At 46.9% G+C, this 26,437-nt stretch overlaps 8 protein-coding genes across 8 annotated transcripts; 4 read left to right on the forward strand and 4 right to left on the reverse strand.

Annotated features, from left to right (window-relative positions):
- Positions 1-645: 645 nt before the first annotated feature.
- On the forward strand, positions 646-3,936 carry GGS22DRAFT_194786 (uncharacterized protein; the record flags this gene model as incomplete). Its single annotated transcript, XM_047965555.1, has 2 exons — positions 646-1,022; positions 1,129-3,936. The coding sequence occupies 2 exons, from the start codon at positions 646-648 to the stop codon at positions 3,875-3,877; spliced, it is 3,126 nt and encodes a 1,041-aa protein (XP_047818040.1). The 3' UTR covers positions 3,878-3,936.
- On the reverse strand, positions 3,937-5,740 carry GGS22DRAFT_20644 (Prolidase/Aminopeptidase P-like protein). The gene is made up of 4 exons (XM_047966466.1): positions 5,360-5,740; positions 4,651-5,298; positions 4,265-4,602; positions 3,937-4,189 (listed from the first exon to the last, which is right to left on the reverse strand). Exons 1-4 carry the CDS (start codon positions 5,692-5,694, stop codon positions 3,996-3,998), a joined length of 1,515 nt encoding a protein of 504 aa, XP_047818041.1. The 5' UTR covers positions 5,695-5,740; the 3' UTR covers positions 3,937-3,995.
- A 327-nt stretch (positions 5,741-6,067) lies between these two features.
- Positions 6,068-10,007, reverse strand: GGS22DRAFT_165124 (DNase I-like protein). Its single transcript, XM_047961636.1, has one exon. It carries the CDS (start codon positions 9,508-9,510, stop codon positions 6,358-6,360), a length of 3,153 nt encoding a protein of 1,050 aa, XP_047818042.1. The 5' UTR covers positions 9,511-10,007; the 3' UTR covers positions 6,068-6,357.
- Positions 10,008-10,893: 886 nt separating this feature from the next.
- On the forward strand, positions 10,894-12,395 carry GGS22DRAFT_20672 (PH domain-like protein). The gene is made up of 2 exons (XM_047966468.1): positions 10,894-10,920; positions 11,153-12,395. The coding sequence occupies exon 2, from the start codon at positions 11,245-11,247 to the stop codon at positions 12,187-12,189; it is 945 nt and encodes a 314-aa protein (XP_047818043.1). The 5' UTR covers positions 10,894-10,920; positions 11,153-11,244; the 3' UTR covers positions 12,190-12,395.
- A 1,072-nt stretch (positions 12,396-13,467) lies between these two features.
- GGS22DRAFT_20657 (kinase-like protein) lies at positions 13,468-16,338 on the reverse strand. The gene is made up of 3 exons (XM_047966467.1): positions 16,166-16,338; positions 14,256-15,924; positions 13,468-14,167 (listed from the first exon to the last, which is right to left on the reverse strand). Exons 2-3 carry the CDS (start codon positions 15,904-15,906, stop codon positions 13,605-13,607), a joined length of 2,214 nt encoding a protein of 737 aa, XP_047818044.1. The 5' UTR covers positions 15,907-15,924; positions 16,166-16,338; the 3' UTR covers positions 13,468-13,604.
- A 3,783-nt stretch (positions 16,339-20,121) lies between these two features.
- On the forward strand, positions 20,122-22,461 carry GGS22DRAFT_165132 (flavin-binding monooxygenase). Its single transcript, XM_047961637.1, has 6 exons — positions 20,122-20,436; positions 20,499-20,694; positions 20,744-20,905; positions 20,961-21,106; positions 21,158-21,199; positions 21,264-22,461. The coding sequence occupies exons 1-6, from the start codon at positions 20,211-20,213 to the stop codon at positions 22,277-22,279; spliced, it is 1,788 nt and encodes a 595-aa protein (XP_047818045.1). The 5' UTR covers positions 20,122-20,210; the 3' UTR covers positions 22,280-22,461.
- A 1,230-nt stretch (positions 22,462-23,691) lies between these two features.
- On the reverse strand, positions 23,692-24,753 carry GGS22DRAFT_194788 (uncharacterized protein; the record flags this gene model as incomplete). Its single annotated transcript, XM_047965556.1, has 1 exon — positions 23,692-24,753. The coding sequence occupies one exon, from the start codon at positions 24,751-24,753 to the stop codon at positions 23,752-23,754; it is 1,002 nt and encodes a 333-aa protein (XP_047818046.1). The 3' UTR covers positions 23,692-23,751.
- A 591-nt stretch (positions 24,754-25,344) lies between these two features.
- GGS22DRAFT_189343 (uncharacterized protein) lies at positions 25,345-26,423 on the forward strand (the record flags this gene model as incomplete). Its single annotated transcript, XM_047964834.1, has 2 exons — positions 25,345-25,469; positions 26,222-26,423. The coding sequence occupies 2 exons, from the start codon at positions 25,345-25,347 to the stop codon at positions 26,421-26,423; spliced, it is 327 nt and encodes a 108-aa protein (XP_047818047.1).
- Between the last annotated feature and the right edge of the window lie 14 nt (positions 26,424-26,437).

The raw sequence follows: 26,437 nt of genomic DNA on the forward strand, positions 1-26,437 counted from the left end.
GCGATGCGCGTATATAAGACATAGCGATCGGGGAGTTCCTTGGCATTGGCATTGTGCAATCGTTAGCTTCTATTGTTATTATTGTTATGATTATTGTTTTAGGCAGGACCAAGAGGTAGCGTTGCAATTTGTACACTCTGACCCTCCCGATATGATTTCCCGGGAAGTCGAGACATGCAACCAGTCCACGAAGCTAGGTAGAAAACAGAAGGTTCCTGCCGCTTATCGTGCCGTCGCGGAGTTTACGAAGGTTATCCGGTCCGTGCTTAGTTACTCACGTGACTTCTCCTTCAAGATACTTTCTAGAGGTACTGTAGATAGGTACCTTGTACTTTATTGATTTATTAAATGCTTCATTCTCACAACTCTTGACACAATAATCTTTCGGAAACAAGCCCGGAAACTAAAGAGTCTTCCCGTACCAAAAGAAAATACTAGCCTTCATGACAGCCTTGCTACATCGGGGTGTTAGCTGTCATGAATTTAAGAAGCGTGGGAGATTGGGGGCCGATGGGGGTCGATTGTGCGATGGCATAGCCCTATCCTCAAATCTCACCTAAAATTTCATTCCTCATACATTCTCAGCACGCTTAGTTAGGTCGGTATCTTTTCATCATCAATACCCGACGGGAATCGCCATTCAATATGGATCCTATCACAGCTTTCGCTACGGCAGGTACCGTGGCTACTTTTATTGAGATGGGCTATCATCTCGTTGTTAATACATATACAATCTACAATACTGCATCAGGCATGGCCAAAGAAGATGAGCAGCTTGGATTCTTCGTCGAGAAACTAGGAAAGCTTTCCGAATCGATGATCTCAACGAACTCCACCCTCGATCTTAGCGATGCTGAACGAGGGATGAAGAGCGTTGCAGCCAAGTGTGTCAATCTTTCAAATAGACTGGTCGAGATTCTCAATCGGTCGAGAACCAAAGATCCGCACTCGCTTGGGCAAAGTGCCATTGCTGCCTTCCATAGCCTTCTGAATAAGACAAAAAAGGAAGAGCTAAAGAAAGAGTTAGATGAATGTCAAAAACTATTCCATATACAATTATCTCAGATAATAAGGCCAGTCCTGTCCAATATTTCGGGGTGTCAATGATAATAACACGAGAAGCCACAGTTCAAATACGGTCCAGGGTCTAAAGAACCTTGACGAACTCATCAAGTCTGGCCAACATATTGAAAGCGAAATAACAACTCTCCGCCAGCACATTCTTGAACTAGAGAAAGGAGTCACCGTGACCGACATCGGAGAAGAGGCCGCGAACAAACTTGCTGGCCTCTTAAGACTATCTAGCGATTCCGTGACATTGATTAGGAGTCATAAAATCCTCGAAGCCCTTTCCTTTTCAAAGTTGCATCAAAGGTACGAGAACGTCGGAAAGGCATACTCGGACACATTCAACTGGATCTTCCAAGATGACCCCGACAGAAGCCCAAAAGCTCTACAAGGAAAGATTCTCTTCACAAATTGGTTGAGTTCCGGAAAGGGGGCTTTCCACATCGCCGGCAAGCCAGGGTCAGGAAAGTCATTTCTCATGAAATTTATATATAAACATGAGAAAACAAAGGATTTATTGCATTCTTGGGCGGCTGGCCGCAAACTAGTACTAGGCAAACATTTCTTCTGGCGACCCGGCGAAGATACTCTAGAGCACTCAATTACCGGATTGCTCCGGACACTACTTTGCGATGTTCTTGAGAAATGTCCTGAACTCGTTCCTCACACCTTCCCCAACCAATGGGCTGAGATTAGGGGCCTTTCACATCCAGATGTAGTGAACATCCGCCTTTCCCGCGATGATGTTTATAGTGCTTTTGATCGACTAATAGTCAACCGCGATCTTTTTGAACGCCGATGTTTCTTCTTCATGGTCGATGGCCTTGATGAATTTCGAGAAACTTGCAACGAAGGTTACAAGGAACTCATCAGATTACTCTCAAGTTGGATCACAAAAGCACCGGAACAAATCAAGCTCTGTATATCGAGCCGGGAACACGCTGTTTTTCTAGACTATTTCTCAGAGACCCAGGGCCTGAGGTTGCAAGACCTAACTGCAGAAGATATATACAAATATGTGAAAGAAAAGCTTGAGTCTAATCCGAACTTTCTAGAAATGGACAAGCCGGAAAACGGTGCAAGTCATTTAATCTCCGAGATTGTGCAAAAAGCTGATGGTGTCTTTTTATGGGTCGCCTTGGTGGTGAAATTGGTGGATGACGCTTGCGACGAAGAAGATAGCTTCCAGGATCTCCAAAGAAAAATCGACTTCCTCCCACCCGAAATTAGGGATCTATTTGACCAATTATTCAGCTCTATTCATGAATCAGTTCGGGATGAATCGGCTCAAACATTTGCCATTGCGCTTAAACTCCTTAATAATCGACGAGGCATGCGACTATCCCTACTACGATACTCCCTCTTGGATGACTACAACGCCGATCCCCTTTTTGCCTCAAGCCTCGACTCTCCGGACCTGAAGTTCCTAGATTGGAATGACGAGGCAATGAGAAAACGACTAAAAAGGGCCCGTAAGCAGTTATATAAACGATGTAAAGGTCTTCTAGAAGTTATCGAGTCAGACATTGATCCTTTGTCTCAACAAACGGAACTTGATACATATAGCTTAAAAGGCACACCCCTGTCACAACGCATCTCACTCATTCACCGGTCTATCCAGGAGTACCTTGAGGAAAAACAGATTTCGAAGGAGCGCGCAGACAGAACCGAGAACTTCGATGTTGTCGACGCCATTTGCAAAACTTACGCAGTCGAAGTAGCCGCCCTCAATCTCAATCAACCACACTGTGATGATACGTGCTACTACTTTGAGCTATTTGATACCATCCATCTACTTTCACAGGCTGACGTAGATTCTGTACAGCAAGGATGGATCACTACCCTTCAATCTTTGGACAAAGCAAGAAGCCGACATTTCGCCCCAACCAAGTATAATTTGTCCTTTTCCAGAGGGTATACTGAGATGTCGGTCCTACGGGCCGGTCGTACGTTCTCTGTTTCCCATCTCGCGGCGAGGTGTGGATTTCACACATTCTTCACAACGTGGGACACTCCCTGTGCCTCTGCCATAGGCGAGGACATTAAAAATGGCAGCCTTGCCTTATTAACTGCGTCCGGGTTGACGCGTCAGATTCCGAACTCAAATGCTGGAGGCTACGTGCCGATCCTCCGTTGGTTATTCGACCACGGATGCTCCCCAAACCAAGCCATTCTCGGGCTTCAAGGTAGTAGTCCATGGTGGGCATTTCTCGACGCGATGTTTTTCCATCATAAAGTAGACGTGTTACTATCTAATGCAATCGAGCTATTTCTGGAGTACGGTGCAAATCCCGATTTCTCATTTATTGTCCAAGAAAATGATGACAAGGTCGAAGATATAGCAACTATACCGCCGGCAGCTGTAGGAACTTCCACGGTAAATTCAACCTTCGTATTTATTCGTGGAGTTATTACCGGGCATTCGAAATATTTGACGTTCGTATCTTCGAAAGGCGGACGCGTGACTCTACGGGAATTGATTGAGCATATTGATCCACCGAACGTGGAGAAAATTCTTGCTCTCATTGATAGAAATATGACTGCTCAAAGTCTCGACTCTCAAAACCCGGTTCAAGTCGAAGAAACCCTTCGTAATCTACCTGTTCCCGAGCAAGCAGCAGATATACAATTGTTGGCAGACGAGCAAGTAGAAATAGGACATGAAGTGGTCTCAAAACTAGGTGATGATAATACAGAGGTCGTCACCACGAAACACGCGGAGGCTAAGATGACCATCCCTTTTAAGCAGATAATAACCAGCCCTATATCGACGTTCATTCTTGGTAAGCGGGGCGTCGCCTACTTTTAATGTGTAATATGTTCCTTCAACAACTAACTTTTTCTAGGAATATTTATATCGTACTTGTTCTTTATAACGAGTGGATTAATCCAATCTTGATGATAAGACCTAAGGAGTTAGGTACACATCAAGGATCATAAGGCCCCACTGCCCTTCGTCCAGTCAATAACTCGGCATCACCATCTTCCTTAACAAGATATATATCTTCATGTCGAACGCCGAATTTTCCTTCGAGGTAAATACCAGGCTCGTTGGTGAAAGTCATACCCGGTTGGAGAGTTACCTTCGTGTTCCACTTGTTCAGGTATGGTGACTCGTGTGCTAAGAGAGAGTTAAATTAGAGAATTCAACTTCAAAATGATCGAGAAGAGGATAATATGGTAAATAATAACATACCTTTTATCCCAATTCCGTGACCGAGGCGATGCGTAAAACCATAACCGTACCCAGCATCTTCTATGACCTTGCGGGCAGCTATGTCGACGTTCGCGGCAGTATTATTAGCCTTGAACTCCGCAGCAGCAGCTGTTTGAGCTTCAAGCACGATATCCCATACTTTCAACTTTTCAGTATGTAGTTCAGTGTCGCGGTCGGATATCTCGACGCGCTTAGTACCCAACCCTATTGTTTCAACAAATGCTGCTAAAAAGGTGAGAGGTGATCGCCTTTTGTCAACCACCGGATCGATAAAGAAACTGCGACAGATATCGGAAGAATATCCCAAGTAATGAGCACTGTAGCGAGTTAGACAGACCATCAAAATTTCCCATAGGTTCACTCACCCAACATCGATTACAACCATAGTCTCATGAGTCAGCTTCTTCTGACCAACCACGAAGCCACCATGAGGAAGCGCTCCATCCTCCTCGAAAAGAACAATATTAAAGAAAAGGCCAAACCCAACAGATAACAGCGACGCGTCGAGGATATCCCGCACATCGTCCTCAGTCAACCCAGGGACAAGACAAGGGCGCATAGCCCGCAACGCCACAACCGTCCCGGTATTCACCGCACGAATCAATTCCACCTCCGCGGGACTTTTAATCTGTCTCACCAGCTCCACCTCCGGAGTCAACCCCAAAGTCTTAAACCCAGTATCCGCGAGTCCACGAGCGATAAAATCCCGCATCTCCTCATCGATCACGAGCCTCGGCTTCTTCCCCTCCACAGCGAAATCAGCGAACAGGCGTGACTGGATCAACGTAGCATACGGATCCCAATGCTCCTCCCAAATCACGATATCCAGCTCGGGCTCCCGAGACGGGATATTAAGCATGCGCACGCGGCCCTCCTCGAAGTGCGGAGCAAGAAACGCCGTCTTAGCGGAGACAGCCCCGGACTCGGAGACTACGGGCAGAATGAGCATCAAGAACGGTCGCTCTTCCGGCTCCCATGGCTCCCAATCCACTTGTGACGTGTTACCATAGTACCTAGTAGCATATCCATTAGAACGCGCACTGGATAGAACTGTAAACATCAAGACAACCATACTGAAAAGTGTAACCCGGCTCAACAATAAACGCATCAGCGCCGGACGCCACCAAAGCCCGCGCAAGCCGATCTCTTCTCTCCAAGAACTCGTCCGAAGTGATCGGCGACGCGGTATCCAAAAACGAGGTATCCTCGTGGAGGGCGTCGATCGCGCATTTCTGTACCTGTGCGAAATCCGGCTTCGACTCGGGAGTGTGACGTAGCCATGTTCGCAAGATCCATGCGCTATTGAACACGAAAAGAGTGAAGAAAATGAAACTACGCCTCCATGGAGACCTGGAATTTCGTTGTGCGCTCGATTGAGCTTGTTGCTGTGGGTGTTTTTCCATATCCATACCTGCTTTTACATAGAAGGGCTCTCATACCCGTCGCATATGAAAGTGAGAGGAGGGATAGACAAGTCCGATACCTACTGAGCCTGAGTTTTGGCGATAATTCGGAGTTCAGGGGTTATTTGATAGGGGTTAGCCGCTACCTAACCCACCTAAACTACGACTTTGCGATTCACTAAACTCGATGTGCTTAAGCTGTGCGGAATCAACCGATAGGTCACCCCTCTCTAATAATTACTAGGTTAGTTTATCAGATGTAGATCAAATCTTTGTTACATACTAGGTAGGTAATGATACTACATGAGAGCTGTTTTCCATATGAAACTGTTTAAATATCATATTGTTGAGATAGCGGTCGTGTTGATAATGGAGAACGAGCCGCTATCCTTTTATTAAGAGTGAGCCTTCCAGGCCGTACATCAGGGTCTTAGTGTACTAAAAAAAGGTACTAAACACGCCACAAACACAGCCCTAGAGCCCTGGAGATAACTTCTGATCGCATCATGTATGTCCATCAGCGTGCTCGCAACAAGCAAGCAATAGGTAGTTCAAGTATTTCCACTCTATATACTCCCGAGTCCCCATCCCCATCCCCACACCCCTCTTAAAGTCATTAGGTACTCAGTTAAACACATATCTCCCCCCTCTATTCCCCGTGTATATACTTCACGTCCTATCCTGCCGCAGAAACACCTCCACAACACCCCTCATCTTATCCTCCGTAGCCTTCTTCTCCTTCGCATTCGTCGAAGTCGGGGCCCTACAAATCGCCACGCCAAATATCTCCGCCGTCTTCCTCTCCCACGCCAACCTCCTCAATATCGCAGCCTGATCAGCTGCCACCGCACCCCCTGCGCTCCGGCGAAAGCTCAGGCTACGTTTGGCGAGGGTGCCGGGGGAGCTTGTCCTACGGTTATTCAAGGCTTCTAATGCTTCTTTACTAAGGGAGACGAGCTCGTTGGCGACTCGTGTTAGCATGGACATGAGGAACACGAAGGATATGTTATAGTATGGTGCCGTAGCTAATATGTCGAGGATAGTAGACCGGGCTTCTTCAGCCTCGGCTGGGGTCTTGCCACTTCCTATGTTAGGTAGAGATTGCTCGATTTTAGCCCATAGTGGAGTTGTGATGATCCCGTCCGGCATGCTGCGTAAGAACAGTAGGAGCACCTCGCTGACGATTTCGAGACGTTTTATTATTGGCACGTCGACCCCGATAGATTCTAGAACGGGATCATCTACCTCCAAGGCACCGATCATTGATGCTCGTAAGATTTCGTGATCCTCGTCGTTAGTAGTTTGCCATGAATCTTTGTCAAAAGGCCATCCTGGCTTGTCGCGTGGTATTTTTACTTCGTCCAACATATTCGCATCAGCGATGGCTCGCTCAGCAAGGATTGCTATTGCCTCGGTGAGCTGGAATAGTTCGTTTGGCGATGACTTATGTACTTCTAGCGTATAGGGTATGGATCCGCCCTTTTGCCGCTTTTCTATTAGTCCCCGAACGCCGCCACCACGAGGGACTCGAATGAGCTCCTCTAGAGAGCGACCAAAACAGGAAGGTATCCATGTAGCTTTGATTGGGATGAAATGGTCTCTCCCATCTGTGACGCGTAGTATCAAGACATCGTCTAGTTGTGCTGTGTCTGCATTCAATGATTGAACATGGGCTATGTCCTGGACGTGAGCTTCTATGACGGCGTTTACAGTCTCTCCTGGCTCTAGCGTTATTTCATCTTCTAACGGATCTTGTGTTTCTTCGTCATCACCTACTTGTGAGCGGACGAATTTGAACTGTAACCATTGAGGAGGTTTCGTCGCATCGTTTTGTGGGATAGGATTTTCAATGAAACAGAACGTGGCTGGAACGCGACCAGTATTGGCAATAGTCAGATATCGATTCTCTTTGCGTAAGAATCCAAGCTCTCCAAAATCGACGCCATCGCTTCCATCGGCGAAATGTTTGTTATCTTTGTTGATCGAATCTTTCGCATCAACGATGACAGTAAGACCCGGTCGCCCTTCGTTTTCGGCTCGGTCAAGTTCCCTCGCTACTTCGGCATGAACCTTCGCTTTCAGTTCAGGGACAACAGCGTCATAATCTAACGTAAATATAGCGACAATAGGTTTATGATCTGACGACGTGACGCGCTGGTGGCTCGTATAAGTATCCAAATGAATTTTGTCGACGAAACCCTCCTTTGTGATAACTTGCTCTAGAGTTTCACCTTCGTCATAATCGTCGTAATCGTAAGTAGTATCGCCGAGGTTATCAGCACTCGAGTCGGCCGCAGGATCGTAATCGAATAAGACGTTCTCGTCTTCCGCGGCCTTATCAATCCCCATCTTCTTCATATCTTCATCTCTTTTCTTAGCCTCAACCTCATCGTTACATTTCTTTTCATATAGATTAACGTCCGTACGAGTTCGATATAAGATGCGATCACACCAGCTTGGAGCTCGCTGCTTTTCGGAGGAGTCGAAGAGTCCTACCGTACCAACATCATACTTGTATGTTGGTAAGAATGTTATAGGACCTTCGTGCCAGCCCTCGTGGAACGCCTTGCGTTCTTTGATCATACGGAGTAGCTGATCATGTGGAAGCAGAGAATTAAGAGTTGCTTGCAGGGATGCGGGATCGTCATTTGGATCGGGCAAAAATTCGTCGGGATCTGGAAGTTCGCTATCTTCATCACTAGAAGTTTTGTCGAAAGACGCTTCACGTGATATCATACCGGGAGTATTCGTACCATCATCGTCATCGTCGTTGTTACGTAGCACGATGACACCATCATCGCTAAACATTTCTCCGTTACTTTTCTTGTTAAGATCGTACTCCCCGCGAGTATGCAGTGTTAATAAGCGCCGAATATCTTCCCCGGGTAGACCGTCAAGGCGAAAGTTAAGATCGCCAAGCCAAAAAGCGAAATCTTCATCTCCTATCTTTTCCCCTTCATCTTCGGCTACACCGCCTAAATTGATCGGGCTGAATTTAGTTTGGCTGATGATCCTATTGTAGTCCCAACATCGATGGTCAAGACTGGCCTGTTCATGACCGGACGCAAGATGGGAATTGGTGAAAACGAGTCGGGTAGTTTCGCCTAAGAGAATTCGAGATGTGATTCCGCCCTTATTACCCCAATAACCCAGAAGGCCGTAAATACCAGTTCCGACACTAACGGTTGACTCGTTTGTTATAGTTTCAGCTACCTCTGGAGAAGCATATATAAGTAAAAGAAGACCGACAAGTTGCTCGCTAGCTACAAGATGGTAGCCTTTCGGTAGAGCGGCTTCGAGGGCATCTTGCCATTTTGCGATGGCATTTGGATCGGAATAAAAAGTTTGGCTGACAATATTCAGGTCAACAACTTCCTGAAGTCCAAGGACATAGAGTCCTATCTTGTCGCCGCTTAAAAGTCGCACATCAGGTTCTTCTCCTTCACTTGGAGAGCCACCTGGATTGTGTGACTCTCTTCCTCTTGAATCTGCTTTAGGGTCTGCACTGGTTTTTGATGTAGCATTGTGGTCTTTATTTATTTCAATAGTCTCAATGCTCTCGGATACGCTCAATCGCGCGAGCTTAGCATCCAATTGCGGCTCGACACCCTTCCCGTCAATAAACCAACTTGCTAGGTCTTTGTCGGTGCCTGGACAACCAGCAACATTCCAAGTTCCAACCTTGATTCTTATGCGATGAGGTCGAACGTATTCGGATTTCCTAGCGAGTACGGCGCGGGAGAGAGAGAGAGGGTTTGACTCTGGTTCTTCGACTTGTTCGGGTTCCGACGCAACGGAGGGTTCGCGGTTCGCAGCCGACATGGTTGCCGAGGGAAATATGGGTGAGATATGCGAATGATTTCGAAGAAAAGAAGGTTAACAGGTATCGAAAGTGACTTCAGGCAGGAATTGTGGCCGAATTGAAGCCTATGTCAGCTCGTGATCGCGTGCGCTGAATTGGGAGTCGAGCATTGTGACTAGTGACGTTATAGAGGGGCAGTGCTTAGCTCGAACTGCTAAAAACATGTGAGAGACGAATGGAAGCAAGGAACGCCCTTTGCAATATACAAACATAAACTAAAAAAGAAGTCAGGGCTTTCAAGAGTTACACGTATGTTTAAACGACAGTTGTAAGTTTAAGCTGGGGAAATTGATGAAGCAAGTTAAGTAATTGGGTGATTGGGTCACTGGTATGTAATCGATTGGATAAACTTGGAAACTGACTGCTGGAAACGGGAAACGGGACTCGGTACTCGGGACTTGGCTAAATAACCAGGGGGTTCTTGCCCCGGACGGCGGGCGAAATGGCACTAAACCACTAAATCTCAAGCCTCCAATTGAATTGAGACACTAACAACTTCAATATCTCTTTATGTATGAATGTTAGAGCTTCGTCTTAAGATTAGTCTGCTTATACTCCTAGACATCGTGGAGATTCCCAAAACGTATCATGATTATCTTCCTGTCGATTCCCGCCGAAGCGCTCATGATCATGTTGCGAATCGTCATTAGCACCTGACTTTAAGGCACCTACTACCTAGACACAGTCTCTGCCGACGTACACTAAGCGCTAGAGCAGCCACAGACCACGCCGCTTGACAGCTAGCCCATATAGTGCACCAGATTTAGCACACTCCTCGCCCTTGCGGAGAATTCCCTGCCTACCTAGTAGGTAGTAGAGTCGTTATGCCACCTGAAGGTCGTAGCTACGAGCTTCAGGTCATTCTGTTCCAAATACTTACTCTACTCAATGCCTCACTATGTGTTTGTTTTATTCGTAATAAGGCTTATGAAGCTGAAGCTAGGTGTACCTAACCAATAACTATAGAGCGATCAATCATCCGAAAATATTGCAGTTTGGGGCCGTTGAACCCTGAACCTGTCAATACTCCAGCAGTCTCCGCTAAGAAACTATCTTGACACGATATCCCGTCGTGTTTTGATAGATGTCAAGGTTACCGCTTTCGATGATGCGTCGATATGGATCTGAAATACGACAGGAAAGTACGTTGTTAGGTAGTAGTTGCTTGCTCCACGTTGCTTTACCACTTTACAGATATTGGCAAGCGCTGACCAAACACCAAATTGAAATTCAATTTTATAGTTTGAATTTATGTATGGTCGCAACTGAAAGCTACAATGCAAAAAGTTTTGACATTGGCCTTTCAAGCTATTAATATTCTTCAGTTCACTCGATCCGTTCAACCGGTGTCCAGTGCACATACTTACATAGTACGTGGAAGAGCACAGATATTTATTATTGATAGCTCTTTTGAAGTCGGCATTCCGAGGTCCATTTACAGAATACAACAGGCGGGGGCGGGGTATTTTTAACCTTACTGTGTACTTCCCACTATCTGATTCGTTGGCACAAAGCAATTTGGAAGCTCCCAATTCTCCATCGTCGCCATTTTTTATTCTCTACAAAACCCAACACAGCTAACATTAGAGACAATCGAACCAGCCCACTGTTTTAATTTCAACCCTTTCCATCTTCAACACCCATCCGACAATAATTCAATAGTTCGCGACGCCTTAAGTCCGTAACAATTCACGATGTCTCAGACAGCGCCCCGCAAGTACCGCGGCCACCAGAGCCAATCCTCCTACTCCCAATCTCAATCTCGATCTCCTCATTCCCACGCCCACACGCATAGCCATACCCACAACCACCCGCAGCAACAATATCAACAACAGTATACCTATCAGCAGAACAATCCGTCGTCGCGCTCGCAAGGCCACGCGCGTAACAGATCCCACCAGCTACGAGCTGAATACTCGGAACAGGGCGGCACGACTACCGGATCGGACTACGATTCAGACATGGCCACCTACGTCCCCGACACCACGATCCGGGCCCCCGTTAACCTCGCCACGCGCACCAACACCGAGCTTAACATGGCAGTACTACGCCGCTACCGACCTTCTATAACTAGCATCTTATCGATCGCCGCGAACGCCGTCGTCTACAGCTTCGGCACGAAATGGGACAAGGCAAACCTCGAAGGCACACTCTTCGTCTGCTCACAAGAGCCCGCCTCTCCCCCCACCATCCCACAAACCCAAGCCCAGGCCGCGCTCTCGAACGGGTGTGTGTTCATCCTCAACCGCAAGGGTCTCTCAAACCTCGTCGTCGACCTCTCGGACGTCGAACGCGTCGAGCTCTCCAACGAAACACTCATCTTCAAATTAGACAAGGAGCCAGCTGTGCTACCAATGGAGAATGGCGAATCCATCCGTACCAAGGCCCTGGGTATGTTCATCTACTTCGAAAGCGCTAAGGAACGCGAGATTACCGAAACCCTGGTCCATGAGATGTGGCAGCAGTCGCGCGCCACGGCGCGCGAGAATGCCGGCCCCGACGCGAGCGATGCCGAGCCCGCCAATAGTGAGGAGGAGGCCGAAATGGCTCAGTCTATGCAGGAGGCCGGCCGCCAACTCAGTGTTACGGAGCTGTTTGGCCGAAGCCAGAATAATGGGGCTGGGCTTGGCGGGTATTGAGACAGGGGATAAGAATGCCTGGAATACAGGAATTGGGATGTAATAGATGAGCTCTGGTCGATAGATGAAGGACTCACGCTCTCGTTATTCTACATTGTAGAGAGGGCGCGACGTTTCCGGCTATCCGTAAGATTATGAACGAGAGACATGGGTTTTACGAGACACATCGAAGACGAAGAGGAATGAGCAAGAGGAGAAGCAGGAGAGCAACAGAAGAAGAGACGTGGTGCTAATACCACCGATCATCCATCCACCGCATACCGTGGGCAATTCGTGAGCAAAGGAGTCATATCAATGGCGTTGGGAAAAAGATACCCGAAAAAAAGCTGGCTAGCATTGATTTTTCTAAATGGCATTATTTTTTTCGTCGAAACTTGTTTAGTCTAGCCAGTGTAGATGTTGTTCTGTTTATATGTGGTATGTGATATATATGTGTGCTCTACGATTTTGGAAGCTTTGCGGCTCTACTGTAGCCGGCACTCCGTTGTTTAGAATTAAAAGGCATCCAATGATTTTAGGAGGCCAGGTCTATCCCCTACTCGGTCAACACAGTGTACCAAATCTTAACTCTTTCGACTCCCTAACGACCTAGCACCTAACCAAGTATCCAAGTAGATATCTAGAGCCGGGTACTCACAAGGCTGCCCACAAATCGAACCTAGGGTCCTGTACGACATCTGATGTTCACGCCATATATGGATCCCATGCCGCAATTAAACACCCCTATTACATATACATAGCCTCCATCCACTCTGCCTCATAGTATCCCGTCCCGTACAGTACACGACCCCTTTCCTCGTGGGTAAGGGTATCTACGATTTAGCCGGACGCTGGTGTAACGTGATATCTCTCTCCTCAACACCTAGAACACCTAGCACGCTCAGAACACCAACACACAACGCATCCCGTTTAGACAGGTCACCTAGCAGGATCAAATCGCAAATCGCACCATATCAAGAACAACCGCGGAATCTAAGGTGAGCACGTTTTTGTTTTTTCTCGATACCGTTTTCTTTTCTCGATACCCTCTGTAACTCCCTCCCGTCTCGTCTCGTCTCTCTCTGTAATACAAAGTAGGCAGGGCCGCTCCCTCCCCCGAAAACTCCGTTGCTAGCGGTCGCAGGCCTTCGAAAAAAACACATAGCATGTTCCGTGTCGGCAGCCCGTCTACCATCTGCGCGTATATGAGCCGTGGAACACCATAAAAATCATAGTCTTGAATCGTCCCCGTAATATAGGTTTTGGGTCGTCTTTTTTGAGGTTCGGCGTTGTTTCGGCGAGGTGATACCCCCCCGCGGTGAACCGGACTGGACCCTACACCCATAGAAAATCGAGCTGAAGAATATATCAAACGCCAGTGTATTTTTCGATACACATCCCTAATTGTGGGCGAGCCCGGTAGAATCTCGCGAGTGTCATAAGACTTCTTCGCCTTCCTTCTCCTCTCTGAACTTTATACCTCCTTCCGTCTTGATTCCACCGCGGACCCATTCATGTTCCGCTACCTTCTCCATGGGCCAACGACTCCTAGCTCGCTTTAGTAGGCCTTCGGTGATATCCATCGCTCCCTTCAGGCCTTCGCTTTCGAATTTCGCTTCGTTCGCATCATGATCACCGTCGTCACCTTCAAACTTGATCCACCTCCATTCAACGCGAGCGATTCTGTGACTGGTCCTACTTCGCATCCTCTGTACATCGCTAGCGCCAGGAGGGGGGTCGAAAGGAAGTCGCGATTCGAGAAGAGCGTAGAGCAAGACGCCAAGCGACCAGGCGTCAATAGCGCGACCATCATACGGCTGTCCTAAAATGACCTCGGGTGCTGCATAATCGTCGGATCCACACCGAGTCTCCAGCTTTTCATCGCCAGCTACTCGCCGCGATAAGCCTAGGTCGGTAAGTGTGGTTACGGAATATGGGTACACAGCCCAATCTTGGTCCGACTTTGTGAGTTCGGCCGGCGGGATGTTGACCAACACATCTACAATTAATAGTTAGCAAAACGATACAATTAACTCGTCAAATAATCCATATAAAAGAAGAGGGGGCACAAGGAAGTAGCAACTTACTCTCGAGCTTAATATCTCGATGAACGATCCGACGTTCGTGTAGGTACGTGACTGCGCCTACCAACTCGGCGAATATCCTTCGCAGGAGTAGTGGCGTCAAGGCATCTCGGTAGGTCGTTGCAACATCAAAGAGGTCGCCACCCGGACAATAACTTAAAACTAATAGCGCTCTTGTTGGCTCGATGCTGAAGGCCTTCAAGTGTACTAAAGATGGGTGATTTATCGACTGCATAATATCTAGCTCTCGTTTGAGACTCATCTCAATACGATCTTCGGAGGCCCCTCCGCGAGGTCCATGTTCGCACACCTTGATGGCTACCAAGGTTTTAGGATCTAGTTGAGCAATCTTGGTTGGTGATAGCTGGCCGTTCGTGCCGTTCTGAGCCGGTTCGTTGGTGTCTTCGTCAGAAGCGATCTGACTTGTCGCTAACATTACCCGGCTAAATGTTCCCTGGCCCAGCTCCTTAATAGCACGCCATCGTCTGAGTGTTCTGTCATGTCGACCACGAGCCTCGAAATATTCATGACGAGATCTCTTGGAACTAGAGCCATCGCTACTCTGAGATGATTCGCTGGGAGGAGGGGTTGGTGGGTTGGCAACCGGTAGAAGTCCCCTCGCTTCTGATAAGTGTGGTTCGCGGCGTAGGTGAGGATCAGAGGTACCATCCACGTCTGTCCCTTTAACCTTCCCAGAAACAGTATTCAGTCGTTTAGGGATCCCCTTAGGATCCGGTATGTATTCGCTGATGCTTCGATTACGGGTATGTTCGACTTTGCCGCTGCTGATCTCCGCAGCATGACTGACGTTGAGTCCGGCGTAGACCTTTCGCTTAGATTGGTGCGCCAACGCAGATGCTACAGATTCTCCACTAGAAGTTATGAGCACCGAGTCTGGCATGACTGGTGGTAAAAGATCCCGCGCTTGCGATGGTCGACGAGAACCAAGGCGTTTCCACGGACCAGGTGAATCACTGCCTAATAATGGTGATGGTAGTGGCGTAACATCGCCCATAGCAGATATAACGGGGCTTGGATAGGTGGAGCTTGCTGCGGACCCAATGCTTCTCGAGTAATGTTTGAAGCTGGGGGTTCTCGATACGGGCTTTAGGCTTGGCGATGAAGTCTTGCGCTGCAAATTCAGACTCGAACGATAGGCTGGAAAACTGCTAGGGTTGCTATTGAGACTATCGGATCGCGCAGGGGTTGTAGGCTGGACATCGGTTGCGATATACAGAGGATCGGTACTCCTACTTAGTGGCGAGGGAGAATATGGCGACACGTCGGGAAATGAGGAATCTTCCGGCGCGTGCTGCGGCAAGGGCGGAGAGGGGGCTATAGTATGCGACTCGAATTGGATCTGACCATGGGGGACAGGCGGGACGGACGATATCGAGCTCGCAGGTTCTTCGCATATAATATTCGAATCGTTGGATAGATCGTCGTAGAACTGTGCTATGCGGTTCTCATGCACATTGTGTCGGTTTAATGCGTCGGCGGCGGTTAAGAAGGTATGCGTTCTTCCTTTGGTGTGTAATTCGTGAATAGGGATAGAATGCGTTTGCGACGCGGTTAGACGGTCGTGCTCTGCGAGAATGCCCTCTGGCATGAAGTGAGACTGTGGTTGGGAAGGCTGGGGCTGCCCACTGGTCATATTTGATTGCTGAATTGACTGGCAGGGACGGTTGACAGCGGTTAGTTCGACACGTTGAGACGGTGTGAAACGGTGAGACGGGATCTGTTGCTAGAATGACTCGACCCGAGAGCGATATGTATGTCGGAGGGAATCAAACTAACAAGGATGGGGAAAGCGTTTGTGTCAAGGGTGGTAACCTTTTTTTTCTTCTTACAGGGAAGTACGGGATACCGAATGAAGGGCAGAGATTAGTAGCGAAATTGGATATAATACGTACAGTTATCTTAGCGGGACTTCTCAACTGGCGGCGGCAGTCGGTCGGTCCAAACTCCACTATTAAGAAAGTAATGATTGGAATAATTGATTCTCTATTCGGCGCGGTACCCAGTCTCAGTATTCAGTGCTGAGTGCCGAGTGTTCAGTGCTCCGCGGGTTGATAGACACCTTATTACCTCAAGAGATGGGGCTCCGGCGAGAGACAAGTCTAAGCTGAGAGGCCCTGTTTCAAAGCTGATCAGACGAGGATGGCGAAGTATTGCGAGGAGTGTACGCGGCAAGTACAGAATAACACGACTTATGTTGTGGCTTGTATTGTGTGACTATGCGACTAGCTTCTTTAGAGCCATAAAAGAGGAATGACTCTTAAGAAGTGAAGTGAAATGGTGAAATGGTAAGGCGCAGCAAAAGAGGCGGCGTACCTAGCAGGTAGGCAGAGCTGACAGATTCAACTCGAACTCGAACTCGGCGGCGGCAGCGGCACAAAGTACCACTATACCACTCCGGAAAGTTGTTATTGTGGATTGTAACGTTGACCTCAGACTGCATTAGTTTGGGGTCGCGGGCGAGGTAGAGCTCTCTATGTACGGAAGAACTTGGCTGCAACAAGGGTACTATGCGCGTCGCCTCGTGGCCGAATGAGATGCTTGCTTTTTGTTTTAAAGGTGATGCATATCGCATTCTACTACGACAATCTATGACAGTGCGGCGGGGAGCATGAACTAATAGCAAAACCAGGTGCGTAATGTGTGTTTGAACAGTTTGAACAGCAGAAGCAACAGTAGCAAAATAGTGAAAGCAGTGCGAATGTGGTGACTGTGCTCAAGAAAGACACTGATACGCCCACAGGCCCTGTCACGGGATGAAAGAAAAGGACGATGCCAGTCGATTAGAGTCGTCAAGATATCAGGACGTGTGGGGTGACCTTGGAAATTAAAAATTAGTATCTAACTAGGACGGGTGATATATTGATCATGATGATAAGGGCGTAGTCGTTGCACAACAGGAGCAAGGAGAACAGTAAAGGATTGGACGATGTGAGCTTGCAAAAGATAGGTAGATGGTAGCGAGTGATATGATGCCTAGGCGTTGCGGGCGTTGCAGGTTCACGGCGTTGTTGAGAGAAGATTGTAAGAGCCTAAGAGGTACGTACGAAAGAAGATCGTGGGATTGGATTGAATTGGATTGGGTTGTTTGAATGATTTTTTGGGGGGTGACCCGATTCTAATTTCGATTTACATTAGGTGCACTGTGGTACTGTGGTACCTAGTAGTCCAGGTAGGTCAGATGGTCAGATGGTAAACAGGCGGCAGTATCAACCTACAGTCATTCAGTCACTCAGTCATTCAGGCAGTCAGGTAAGTACGGTAGGTACAATACAGGACTCTGTTGCCCAGGCCTGCCCAGAACATCGAAAGTCTAAAATTTACTGGTACCTTGCTAAAATCGCAAGTGCCAGAACTTTAGAACCTTGGAAGTGACAACTTGGACGATTGACACCTCAGCGATGATCCGGTAGACGCTACTGTATGCGCTACCTCTCATCTATCACTCTAGGTACCTGAGATAGCGTTACGCTAAACCAGGTGCGGGTTGGATAGTCCGTAAGAACGGACATAAAAAGACGGGCAGGTGAAGTGGGGGAAAGTTCATTATTCCTCAAGTACCCCTTACTGGTACCTCCAGGGCTCTTTCTGGATGCTATGCAAGCTGCAGGAGTTCAAATTGACGCTGTCTTCTCCGTCATTTCAAGTTTCAATGTTCTCTTTACTATTACATAAAACCAGCAAGCGCAAGCGAAAATCCGGGCTCCATACGTGCACATGCTACGGCCTAGGTACTAATTAGTATGTACAATGTATGTATATCGCCGTTATCAATTCAATCGAATTAAACCCCGCCAACTTTTCAAACTGATATCACTTCTCAACTTTTCAATCTCGTTTATTTCAATACAGTGGTAGTCAAGGAATTAGTATCAGATACTACTTCGTTACTATCCAGGTTCATGATAATGCAAGAACTTACTATTTATAGAGTACCATATACGCACGTATCGCCGTCTAACTCATTTCTGATAAGGCAATTCATCTTCCAAGTTCCGCGCATTTGAAGATAACATTATGCACGTCATCCAAATCTTGTCATCAAATTGCTAAGAGGGGTTCGAGGGGTTCGTTCGAGGGGCTCGAGGGGGCTCGAGTGTCTTCCGTCCGAAGATAAGTAGGTACCTACATACAAGGTACGGTAAGATCCAACTTACGTCTTTAAATGATGCGCCTTGAGATCCCCGAGTTTCGCCTCAGACACGCAGCGCTGATGTCATCCACCTTCGCCCACCTAACCATACGCCATAGTACAGAAGAATATTTGTACACGTGTATGGTATCGAACGACTGAATCAGAAATATTAAATACAACACATGCGCTGACGATCCCTTTGCGCTCCCTGCAGCGATCGCTCGTCTTTGTCCGACCAGTTCCGTCTTACGGCATCAACAAAGGACCATACCATTGGAATTGTATTACAGAACACGGTCCACCATCTTAAGACCCCATTGGCCCATCCCATTTTCGAGCGGTTTCCGGTCGCTTGGTGGTCTTGCCGACCCCACGGACTCGGACTAGGGAAAACGGCTAATTAACTTATTCATGCCCCTTATACGGACATTATCCCTTTGACTTCAAATTAATCCGCTAGTTTATTTGCAGCGTTAAGCAACCGCTTCTGAACATTCCAGGTTCGGGATCAATAATTCAAGCCAGTTTTTGATATACTATGAATCAATATAGCACAAGGTACAAGGACCGGATCTGTCCAAATGATCAGATGCCAGGTAGGTAAGCAGCCTCATAACGAAATACCGCATAGAAATGAACCAATCAAAATCAACAAGCATGCTATTTCAATCTAATAAGTAACCTATATCCCTGTCTGCCTGTTACTGAAGAGCTTACAGCCTCAAAATAATAATATCTACTTATCTGACCTTGGTATTATTTGAGGCTTATCCTAATAAATAATGGCATATCTATCAGGTAAATATTGTAAGGTACTAGGTATATATTGATCTCGCTGGGCCATGACTCTACAAGTACACTCCACAATATCACCAAGTCGCTTTCTAACCCTAACACGATGCATCACAGTAATCGGAAGTTTCCGATAATTTGATTTTTTTTTGTTACTAAGCAAATGTCAACCCGCACAATATAACTTGTAGCTTGAGATGTAAGTTAACAGACCTAACATGATGTCCAGGTCGGAACCAGATAAGAATCTTACACAAATTGCCGATATGCGGGGCGATGTAATCGTTTTTAAGTTTCGAGTACAAACCGGCTATGGCTCTATTGGACAATTCCGAGGTATCTCGGCCAATTATGATAAACAATAAACATGCCGTCCTCCACCGCATCCTAAGTATATCTGAAGTTCTGTTTCAGAGTAGGCACTAACTTGTTTGTTTTCTTATCCCGCATTTTGTTACCTGCGGCTCACGAGCCTAGCATAAGTGAGGTTGCCGGTAAGTTCTAACGTTCAATCAAGTTGGAAAATTACCAAGGGACCGAAGCTGTCATGTAACTTTCCAAGACGTTCCCTCATCTTTTACAACCTTTGAACTACCTACCTCTCTTTAACAGATTCTCTTTATTAGATATGTGGCTGTGTAAGGAGTTATGAGGAGTCGGATACAACATGTCCTAATTTATAAGAGCATCTTACGATATTCCGGCAATCCTAAAGAGATGTAAATTCCCGTTTCGAACAAATTAACCAACTTTCAAGTTATTGATCACCACATACGTACTAGCTTACTTTAAACCCCACGTACGATGTTCCGTTATGGATGATAATTCCTTCGTTCGAGACCGGACGATAGGTGTAAGTGCCGGCCCTCATATCCAAATCCGGGTTAAGTAAGGGTGCGGGGAAACGGCATCGTAGGATTTACGGCGTCAAGGTGTGTGCCACAGCAGCAGAATGTAAGATATAGATTAAGTAGAAGGTTCAGTTCTTCTAACTATTTCTCTTTCTCTTGTGCATGTGTCATGTTACTAAGATGGGTTCAACCGACTTCTCAATACCCTTACAACTCAAAGATGCGCCTATAGATGGTCACCGCCCGATCAAGGTCCGGGTAATAGGGGCCGGCTATTCGGGGATCTATTTAGGTATCCGTATACCGCAGCGCATACGAAATGTTGACTTCCGAATCTACGAGAAAGAAGAATCTGTGGGGGGCACGTGGTGGGTGAATCGATATCCCGGTAAGGTGTATTGATATTTTCAGCAATAGCCTTTCACATTTCATCTAACTGACACATGCTAGGCTGTGCATGCGACGTCCCAGCGCATTCATACCAATACACTTTCAACCCGAATACTAATTGGTCGGCTTTCTATGCCCCTGCAAGCGAGATTTGTGCATATCTCCACGGTACAGCTGAGAAATACGGAGTTCTTAGACACGTGAAGTTGTCACATAAAGTAGAAACATGTCGTTGGGATGATAGTAGGAAGAAATGGTTATTAGCCATCATAACCGAGATATCAGCAGATACTAACCTAGAATAGGCTTTTAACTGTTCGGCGGACGGATACGAATGAGACCTTTGAAGATGATGCCGATGTGCTAGTCGCAGCCAGGGGGAATCTAAGCGACCCTGCTTGGCCGGATATACCTGGTTTTAAGTCCTTCAAAGGGGAAGTAATGCACTCAGCAAGATGGAATGAAAAGTGTGTTTTCACCTGACACCTGAAGTCGTTGACTCATCCGCTTATGAGTGAATAGCTACGACTTCAAGAATAAGAGAATTGGGATACTCGGCAATGGATCTAGTGGTATACAAATTGTCCCTTCCCTACAGAAGGTTGAAGGGGCACAACTGTCGTGCTTCGTTAGGAGCAAGGCATGGATCACGAGTCCATTTGGAGAGAGTACGTGTGTCCCCTTTGAGATTTTGGAGTCTGTTCAACTAACAATCGTAGATGTAATGAGAAAACTTGGGCTTGATCCAAATGTACTCGACTGTAAGTGATAATGCAATAGTCAAATCTACCTAGACTGTAGTGTTAACAAAAGTTTCCGACGAAGTCTCTCTTGAGCAACGCCAAGAATTTGCCAGCAATCCAGAGAAATACCACCACTTTCGAAAAATCATCGAGTTGGACGGCGGAACCATTCACGAAATTTCAATGCGAGGCTCAGATTTACAGCGTGTGGTTACCGGCGAATCCAGGATTGCAATGGAAGAGCGATTATCCAAAAAGCCAGAAATCGCAAAATTCTTAATTCCCTCTTTCAGTATCGGCTGTCGGCGTCCTTCACCGGGCCCGGGTTATCTCGAGGCGCTGGTTGAGGACAATGTGGATTTCATCATTGATCCAGTGGAGGCAATAACAGCGACGGGAGTGACCCTGAGATCTGGTCGTGAGGTCGAGGTCGATGCGCTTGTTTGTGCTACTGGGTTCAATACCTCGTCTGCTCCGCCTTTCCCCATTTATGGACGTGGCGATCTAGCATTGAAGACACGTTTCACACCCTTCCCTACGGCATACCTCTCGATCGTGGTAGATTCGTTCCCCAACTTCTTTATCATGTTAGGTCCCAACTCAGCTATTGGATCAGGATCTCTAACTGTCATATTGGAAAACGAGGGCGACTATATAGTAAAATGCATTCGCAAGCTGCAAAAAGAGGATTACGCCACCATCAGTATCAAACCCGAACGCATCAACGATTGGACTGAGTATTGTCATGAATATTTCAAGGACACCGTATACACAGACCCGTGCCATAGTTGGTACAAGAGCGACGGAGGCTCGGGTAGCCGCATTACGGGTTTATGGCCGGGAAGCACACTCCATGCGCTTGAAGCATTGAGAGCACCAAGATGGGAAGACTATGATTTTGAAAGTATTGAAGGCGCTGGAACAAACAAGATGAGATGGATGGGTAACGGGTTTAGTATTACTCATATGAAAGGAGATGGTGATAATGAATGGGGTGGCGATCCAGCTTGGTATATTGAGCCACGGTTCGTCGACTTCCCTCTTCTGGACAACCCTGAGGACGACGAATCCTTGAAAATGCGCCCCTTTTCCCACTAAGATTAAGTTACTGTATTAACTAAATCTTTCCCAAGAAATTCTCAATATCAGGTCAGAGGTAGGTACCTACTGGATAGATCGCGGGTCTCTCAGTTGGATCTCCAGGATACATGAAGAGGGGACGCAAGATGGTACCTATTAGCTTGTGATACTTGATTAATATATCATTCTATTGATATCCATGATGTAGAGGGTATCCTAAATTCTTGTGCACGTCAAGTAAAGCTACCTACTGTCTTTCGCATTTATTCCATGACTTTGGGCTTGAGTCTAAAAATGTGGAAATCCTCATGTTTAACCTGGCAACTTGCTCAGTATATTCACAGTGGCTGTACCTCGTACCTTATATGCCTTTCATCCTCTTGGCCCCCCTACCCCGGCTGGCGATAACTACTAGTCAAGGGGATAAAAGTGTGTATTCTCAGGTACCTATATTGAGGAAATTTCTTGCTGTAAACCAACCTGGCACCTACTTACATGCCTGGTAGGTGCCTATGCAACATCATGAACATTTAGGGATAAGGATCATATAGCTACCTACCTAGGTACCTAGGTACACAGCTACATCAAGGCTTATGAGAAACGTCCCTCTCTCTACCTACCTACGTATATTGTTAGAAGGGCTTATTATACTAAGCTATGGCAGAAGAGATTGCATGCTACGGGTACCTGATGTAAGTCATCACGCGAGAATCATCCTGTATATTACATCTATGCGGAAACTACGATTAACTACTAGGAAAAGGTACTTGGTTGTAGGTACTTACAAAAACTTCCGGATGCGGCAAGTTACACTGACTTGATTGGTGGATAGTAGTGTGGAGAAGAACAGGGATAGACCTTGGATCATTAAGATGTGATACCTACGTGTCCAAGTTTCCTACTGCCTATTCGCAAGAATAATAATGTAGGGTTCTCTATTAGGTCATAAAGAAGCATATAATCATGAGTTATAAGGTACCTAACGAACAAATAGGTTTTAAAATCAAATAATCGATCGCAACTCTCGTTTTGCGCAAATCTACCTACCTATCCACGTCCTCCGCTTCGTACCTCTCCTTATGCTCCAGGTGTGGCGAGATTACTACTATTACTGGATTATTATCGCTGTAGCAGTCTTGTGGCGGTATTTTCCCTTTCAGTTTCTCAGACCAGTCTCTACGCAGCTGTACCTTCTTTTTCTATATGCCTGTTGGGAAATCCCGGGGCACATTGCCCCTTGGACGATCCCTATCCGGTACCTATCTCCACAACCACCTTACGCTTCTGACATACAAGGTAGGCCAGGGGAAAGCCTGTACTGCAAAATCATTTTACGCCGGGGTATTACTTTCTGTAATCCATTTCCTACATTTCAAGTTCCCAGCCCGATACTGATCATCTGGCTAGTTCCTCATGTTTTTCTTTTATTCCTGTACCTTTTTAAAACTTACAGAAGTTCTCTCTATTATTTGAAATTACCGATCTAACCCTTAACGTTGGACTTTTGTCCTTTGCCACTCCTCTAGCACACTGAGAACCTCATCACATTTAGCCTCTTTAGCATATGCTACAGCGTCGAAGCCGGAATTAGGGTTCTTGGAAGTTGGATCAGCCCCTTTCTTGAGTAACCATCTTACCACAGGGGCTCCATTCCGGCAACGTGACGCATAGCATATTGGTGTATCCCAGTGGCTATCTGTTGGATTTTGGGGGGTTCCATCAGCATCCATACCGTTGATATCTAGCTGGCGTTCGTCCACAAGATAGTGCAGCATCTCAACACTCATGTTCTTCGCTTTTTCATTAGGGGTCTGTGCGGGTACCTCACAGTCGGGATTTGCGCCTCTGCTGGCGGCTGTTTCCACGGCCACGTGCAAGATACGCCAGCTAGACCTTGCACCCTTCTCTTCGAGAAACTTGAACATGGAAACCGAGCCAAAAGCTGCGCAAGTCTCAAGCAAGGGCGGTAGCTGCACTCTCGTCTTATAGCCGTCGGTATCACATGGCTGGCTTTCAACTGCCGCCCCTTTCCCCTCGATGAGCCATCGCACCAGATCCTCCTTGCCGTACCGCTCGCGGACGAGGTAATCAATCAGGCGCTTGCCGTTAAATGCGGCGCCGTCTTGCGCATTGACATCCCATCCGCGCGCAATGAGCGCCTCGATGAGAGGCAGTGACGCCCATTGGAAGATGGAGTTAGGAGTTACCAGAGAAACGGGCACCCCTTCGTGGTCTAGCATATAGGTAAGTAAGGTTATTGAATGGTGGCCGAGGACGTCGCGGAACACCTCATCGCGGAATTGGACGTAGTCGGTGTCAAATTTAGGGAGAAATATCCGGGCGAGAGCTAGCGACTTTTTAAGTTCGGGGATAGAGTCGTTTTCAACTGCAGCTGCGCTCAGTGTATAGGCATTATGTTCTGGGGTCCAGGTGAGAGGCGATGATAGTTCGGCCGTGCCTGCAGGTTGGCCGTCTTGTATATAATCGTCCATGGTGTTTGACATCACTCCACTGATAGACAGCCTAGTGATGTGATATATAGCGAGCCGTGCAAGACTCACAAACGGACTGCAGGCGGCGTGACGTCATAAAAGAGCCGTTTGTTACACGGCATTTCTGCACTTGTACATTCGTCAGCTCGTGTATGCATCAGGTGTTTCAAATTGAAGTACATAGAGTACGAAATCCGCCAACCCGTCAATTCATTCAAAGTATTGAACTTGGATACAGTACGAGGAAACAGTATCCGGTATAATTACGGGAACTTTGCGATTTATCTTACAGGGGGTATAGCGCTGAAATGAACGCTGAAAGCCCTAAAATCCCTGTAAATTACAGGGGCTACAGCGTTTAAAGAGCTAGAAAGCTCAGCGCTGTAATTTACAGCGCCTTTAGTATGTAAACATGCTATGCCCCGCGCTAAATTGACCAATTCCAGTTGCCATTCAGATTTCAGTAGTACTCGCTTTCTTGCAGCAAATGCTACCATCTTGTCTGCTTTTCAGGGTCTGGGCATCCCAGAAAACCAACGGTTCTAAATCATGATTTATCATTAAAAATCATGCTTAGGTATCGTTGCGAAAATGTTCAGCAAATGTGGCACATCAAAATTCCCATTAGAATGCCGGCTCAAAAAGTCTAGCCGCCCCGGACCTACGGAGGAAACGTTTGAAAATGGGACCGAAAGCCGCTCAGGAATCGCTGACGAGTACGTGCCTCACAATGGCGGTTTCGAGTATACTGTAGTCTCAGGAAAACTTCAGCTATTCTTCGGTTACCTAGGATCTACGCATAATCTCGCTTTACCTTTTTGAATTCGCGTACAACCGTACCACAATTGCCCATGATACTAGGGGTCGTTGTCGAGTAACTGGCTGCTGAGTACGGCAAACCTGTTCTCAGCCGCAAGCCACTCGGCCGATCATATGCAGATGATCGTCTTTCCCCCCCTTTAATTTCCAAGTGACAACCCTTTTGAGCACTGTAGTTACGCAGTCAACATCGAGAAGTGCACTTCTGAACAATAATCGAACTCATAGCAGAGTGAATTCAACGACTAAGAAGATAAAAATAGATTCAACCCTTAAGGAGAACATCACTCCTGGAGGCTACGGTAACTACACGCGTCATTCAGTCATTAGTATAAAGTTGCTCGAGAACTCAGCTATAGTTGGCATGTAATCTTTGGGTAGGTACCTAGCTATTCAAAATCCAAACTTGATATCTATTGTTCTTATTTCTTCATCAACTGTTTGCTCCAAGACGATGAATTGGAAAGCTTTGGTACTGCTCTCAGTACCTTGTACGGTTCAAGCATCAGTGCATATGAGTCCAGCAGCTCGTGAAAATTTAAAACTACCGTATCGTGGCTGGAACACCAGTACCATTGTAGCGGTCAGTTTGCCTTAGTTGCATAGGTAGTCTGAAATATCTTCTATTCTAACTGATAACTACCTCGAGAGCAGCCTTCTGGAACTTTGGTTACTCTAATATCATCTTCTGCGAGTCTGTCGACGTCTACGAGTCTATCGTCATCCACAAGTCTATCTTCTCAAAGCCTCGGAAATTCTTCCAGCTCAGAGGTATCCTCGTCGACTCCGCCGTCCTCAACATCTTCACTATCAACTACTTCTTCATTATCCGGATCGATCTCATCTTCTAAAAGCCATTCATCCT

This window comes from Annulohypoxylon maeteangense, assembly GCF_022496945.1.
Source record: "Annulohypoxylon maeteangense strain CBS 123835 unplaced genomic scaffold GGS22scaffold_10, whole genome shotgun sequence".
In the NCBI taxonomy this organism is placed as follows: domain Eukaryota; kingdom Fungi; phylum Ascomycota; class Sordariomycetes; order Xylariales; family Hypoxylaceae; genus Annulohypoxylon; species Annulohypoxylon maeteangense.

Excerpts from the sequence above, each read along its gene's own strand:
- GGS22DRAFT_20644 (XM_047966466.1), bottom strand. The coding sequence starts at position 5,694 with ATGGATATGGAAAAACACCCACAGCAACAAGCTCAATCGAGCGCACAA. Across the intron at positions 5,299-5,359 it reads GAGCCGGGTTACACTTTTCA|GTACTATGGTAACACGTCAC; the intron begins GTATGGTTGTCT and ends ATATGCTACTAG. Across the intron at positions 4,190-4,264 it reads TCACGGAATTGGGATAAAAG|CACACGAGTCACCATACCTG; the intron begins GTATGTTATTAT and ends ACTCTCTCTTAG.
- GGS22DRAFT_165124 (XM_047961636.1), bottom strand. The coding sequence starts at position 9,510 with ATGTCGGCTGCGAACCGCGAACCCTCCGTTGCGTCGGAACCCGAACAA.
- GGS22DRAFT_20672 (XM_047966468.1), top strand. The coding sequence starts at position 11,245 with ATGTCTCAGACAGCGCCCCGCAAGTACCGCGGCCACCAGAGCCAATCC.
- GGS22DRAFT_20657 (XM_047966467.1), bottom strand. The coding sequence starts at position 15,906 with ATGACCAGTGGGCAGCCCCAGCCTTCCCAACCACAGTCTCACTTCATG. Across the intron at positions 14,168-14,255 it reads TCGAGATATTAAGCTCGAGA|ATGTGTTGGTCAACATCCCG; the intron begins GTAAGTTGCTAC and ends TATTAATTGTAG.
- GGS22DRAFT_165132 (XM_047961637.1), top strand. The coding sequence starts at position 20,211 with ATGTGTCATGTTACTAAGATGGGTTCAACCGACTTCTCAATACCCTTA. Across the intron at positions 20,906-20,960 it reads TCAGCAAGATGGAATGAAAA|CTACGACTTCAAGAATAAGA; the intron begins GTGTGTTTTCAC and ends ATGAGTGAATAG. Across the intron at positions 21,200-21,263 it reads TGATCCAAATGTACTCGACT|TCTCTCTTGAGCAACGCCAA; the intron begins GTAAGTGATAAT and ends TTTCCGACGAAG.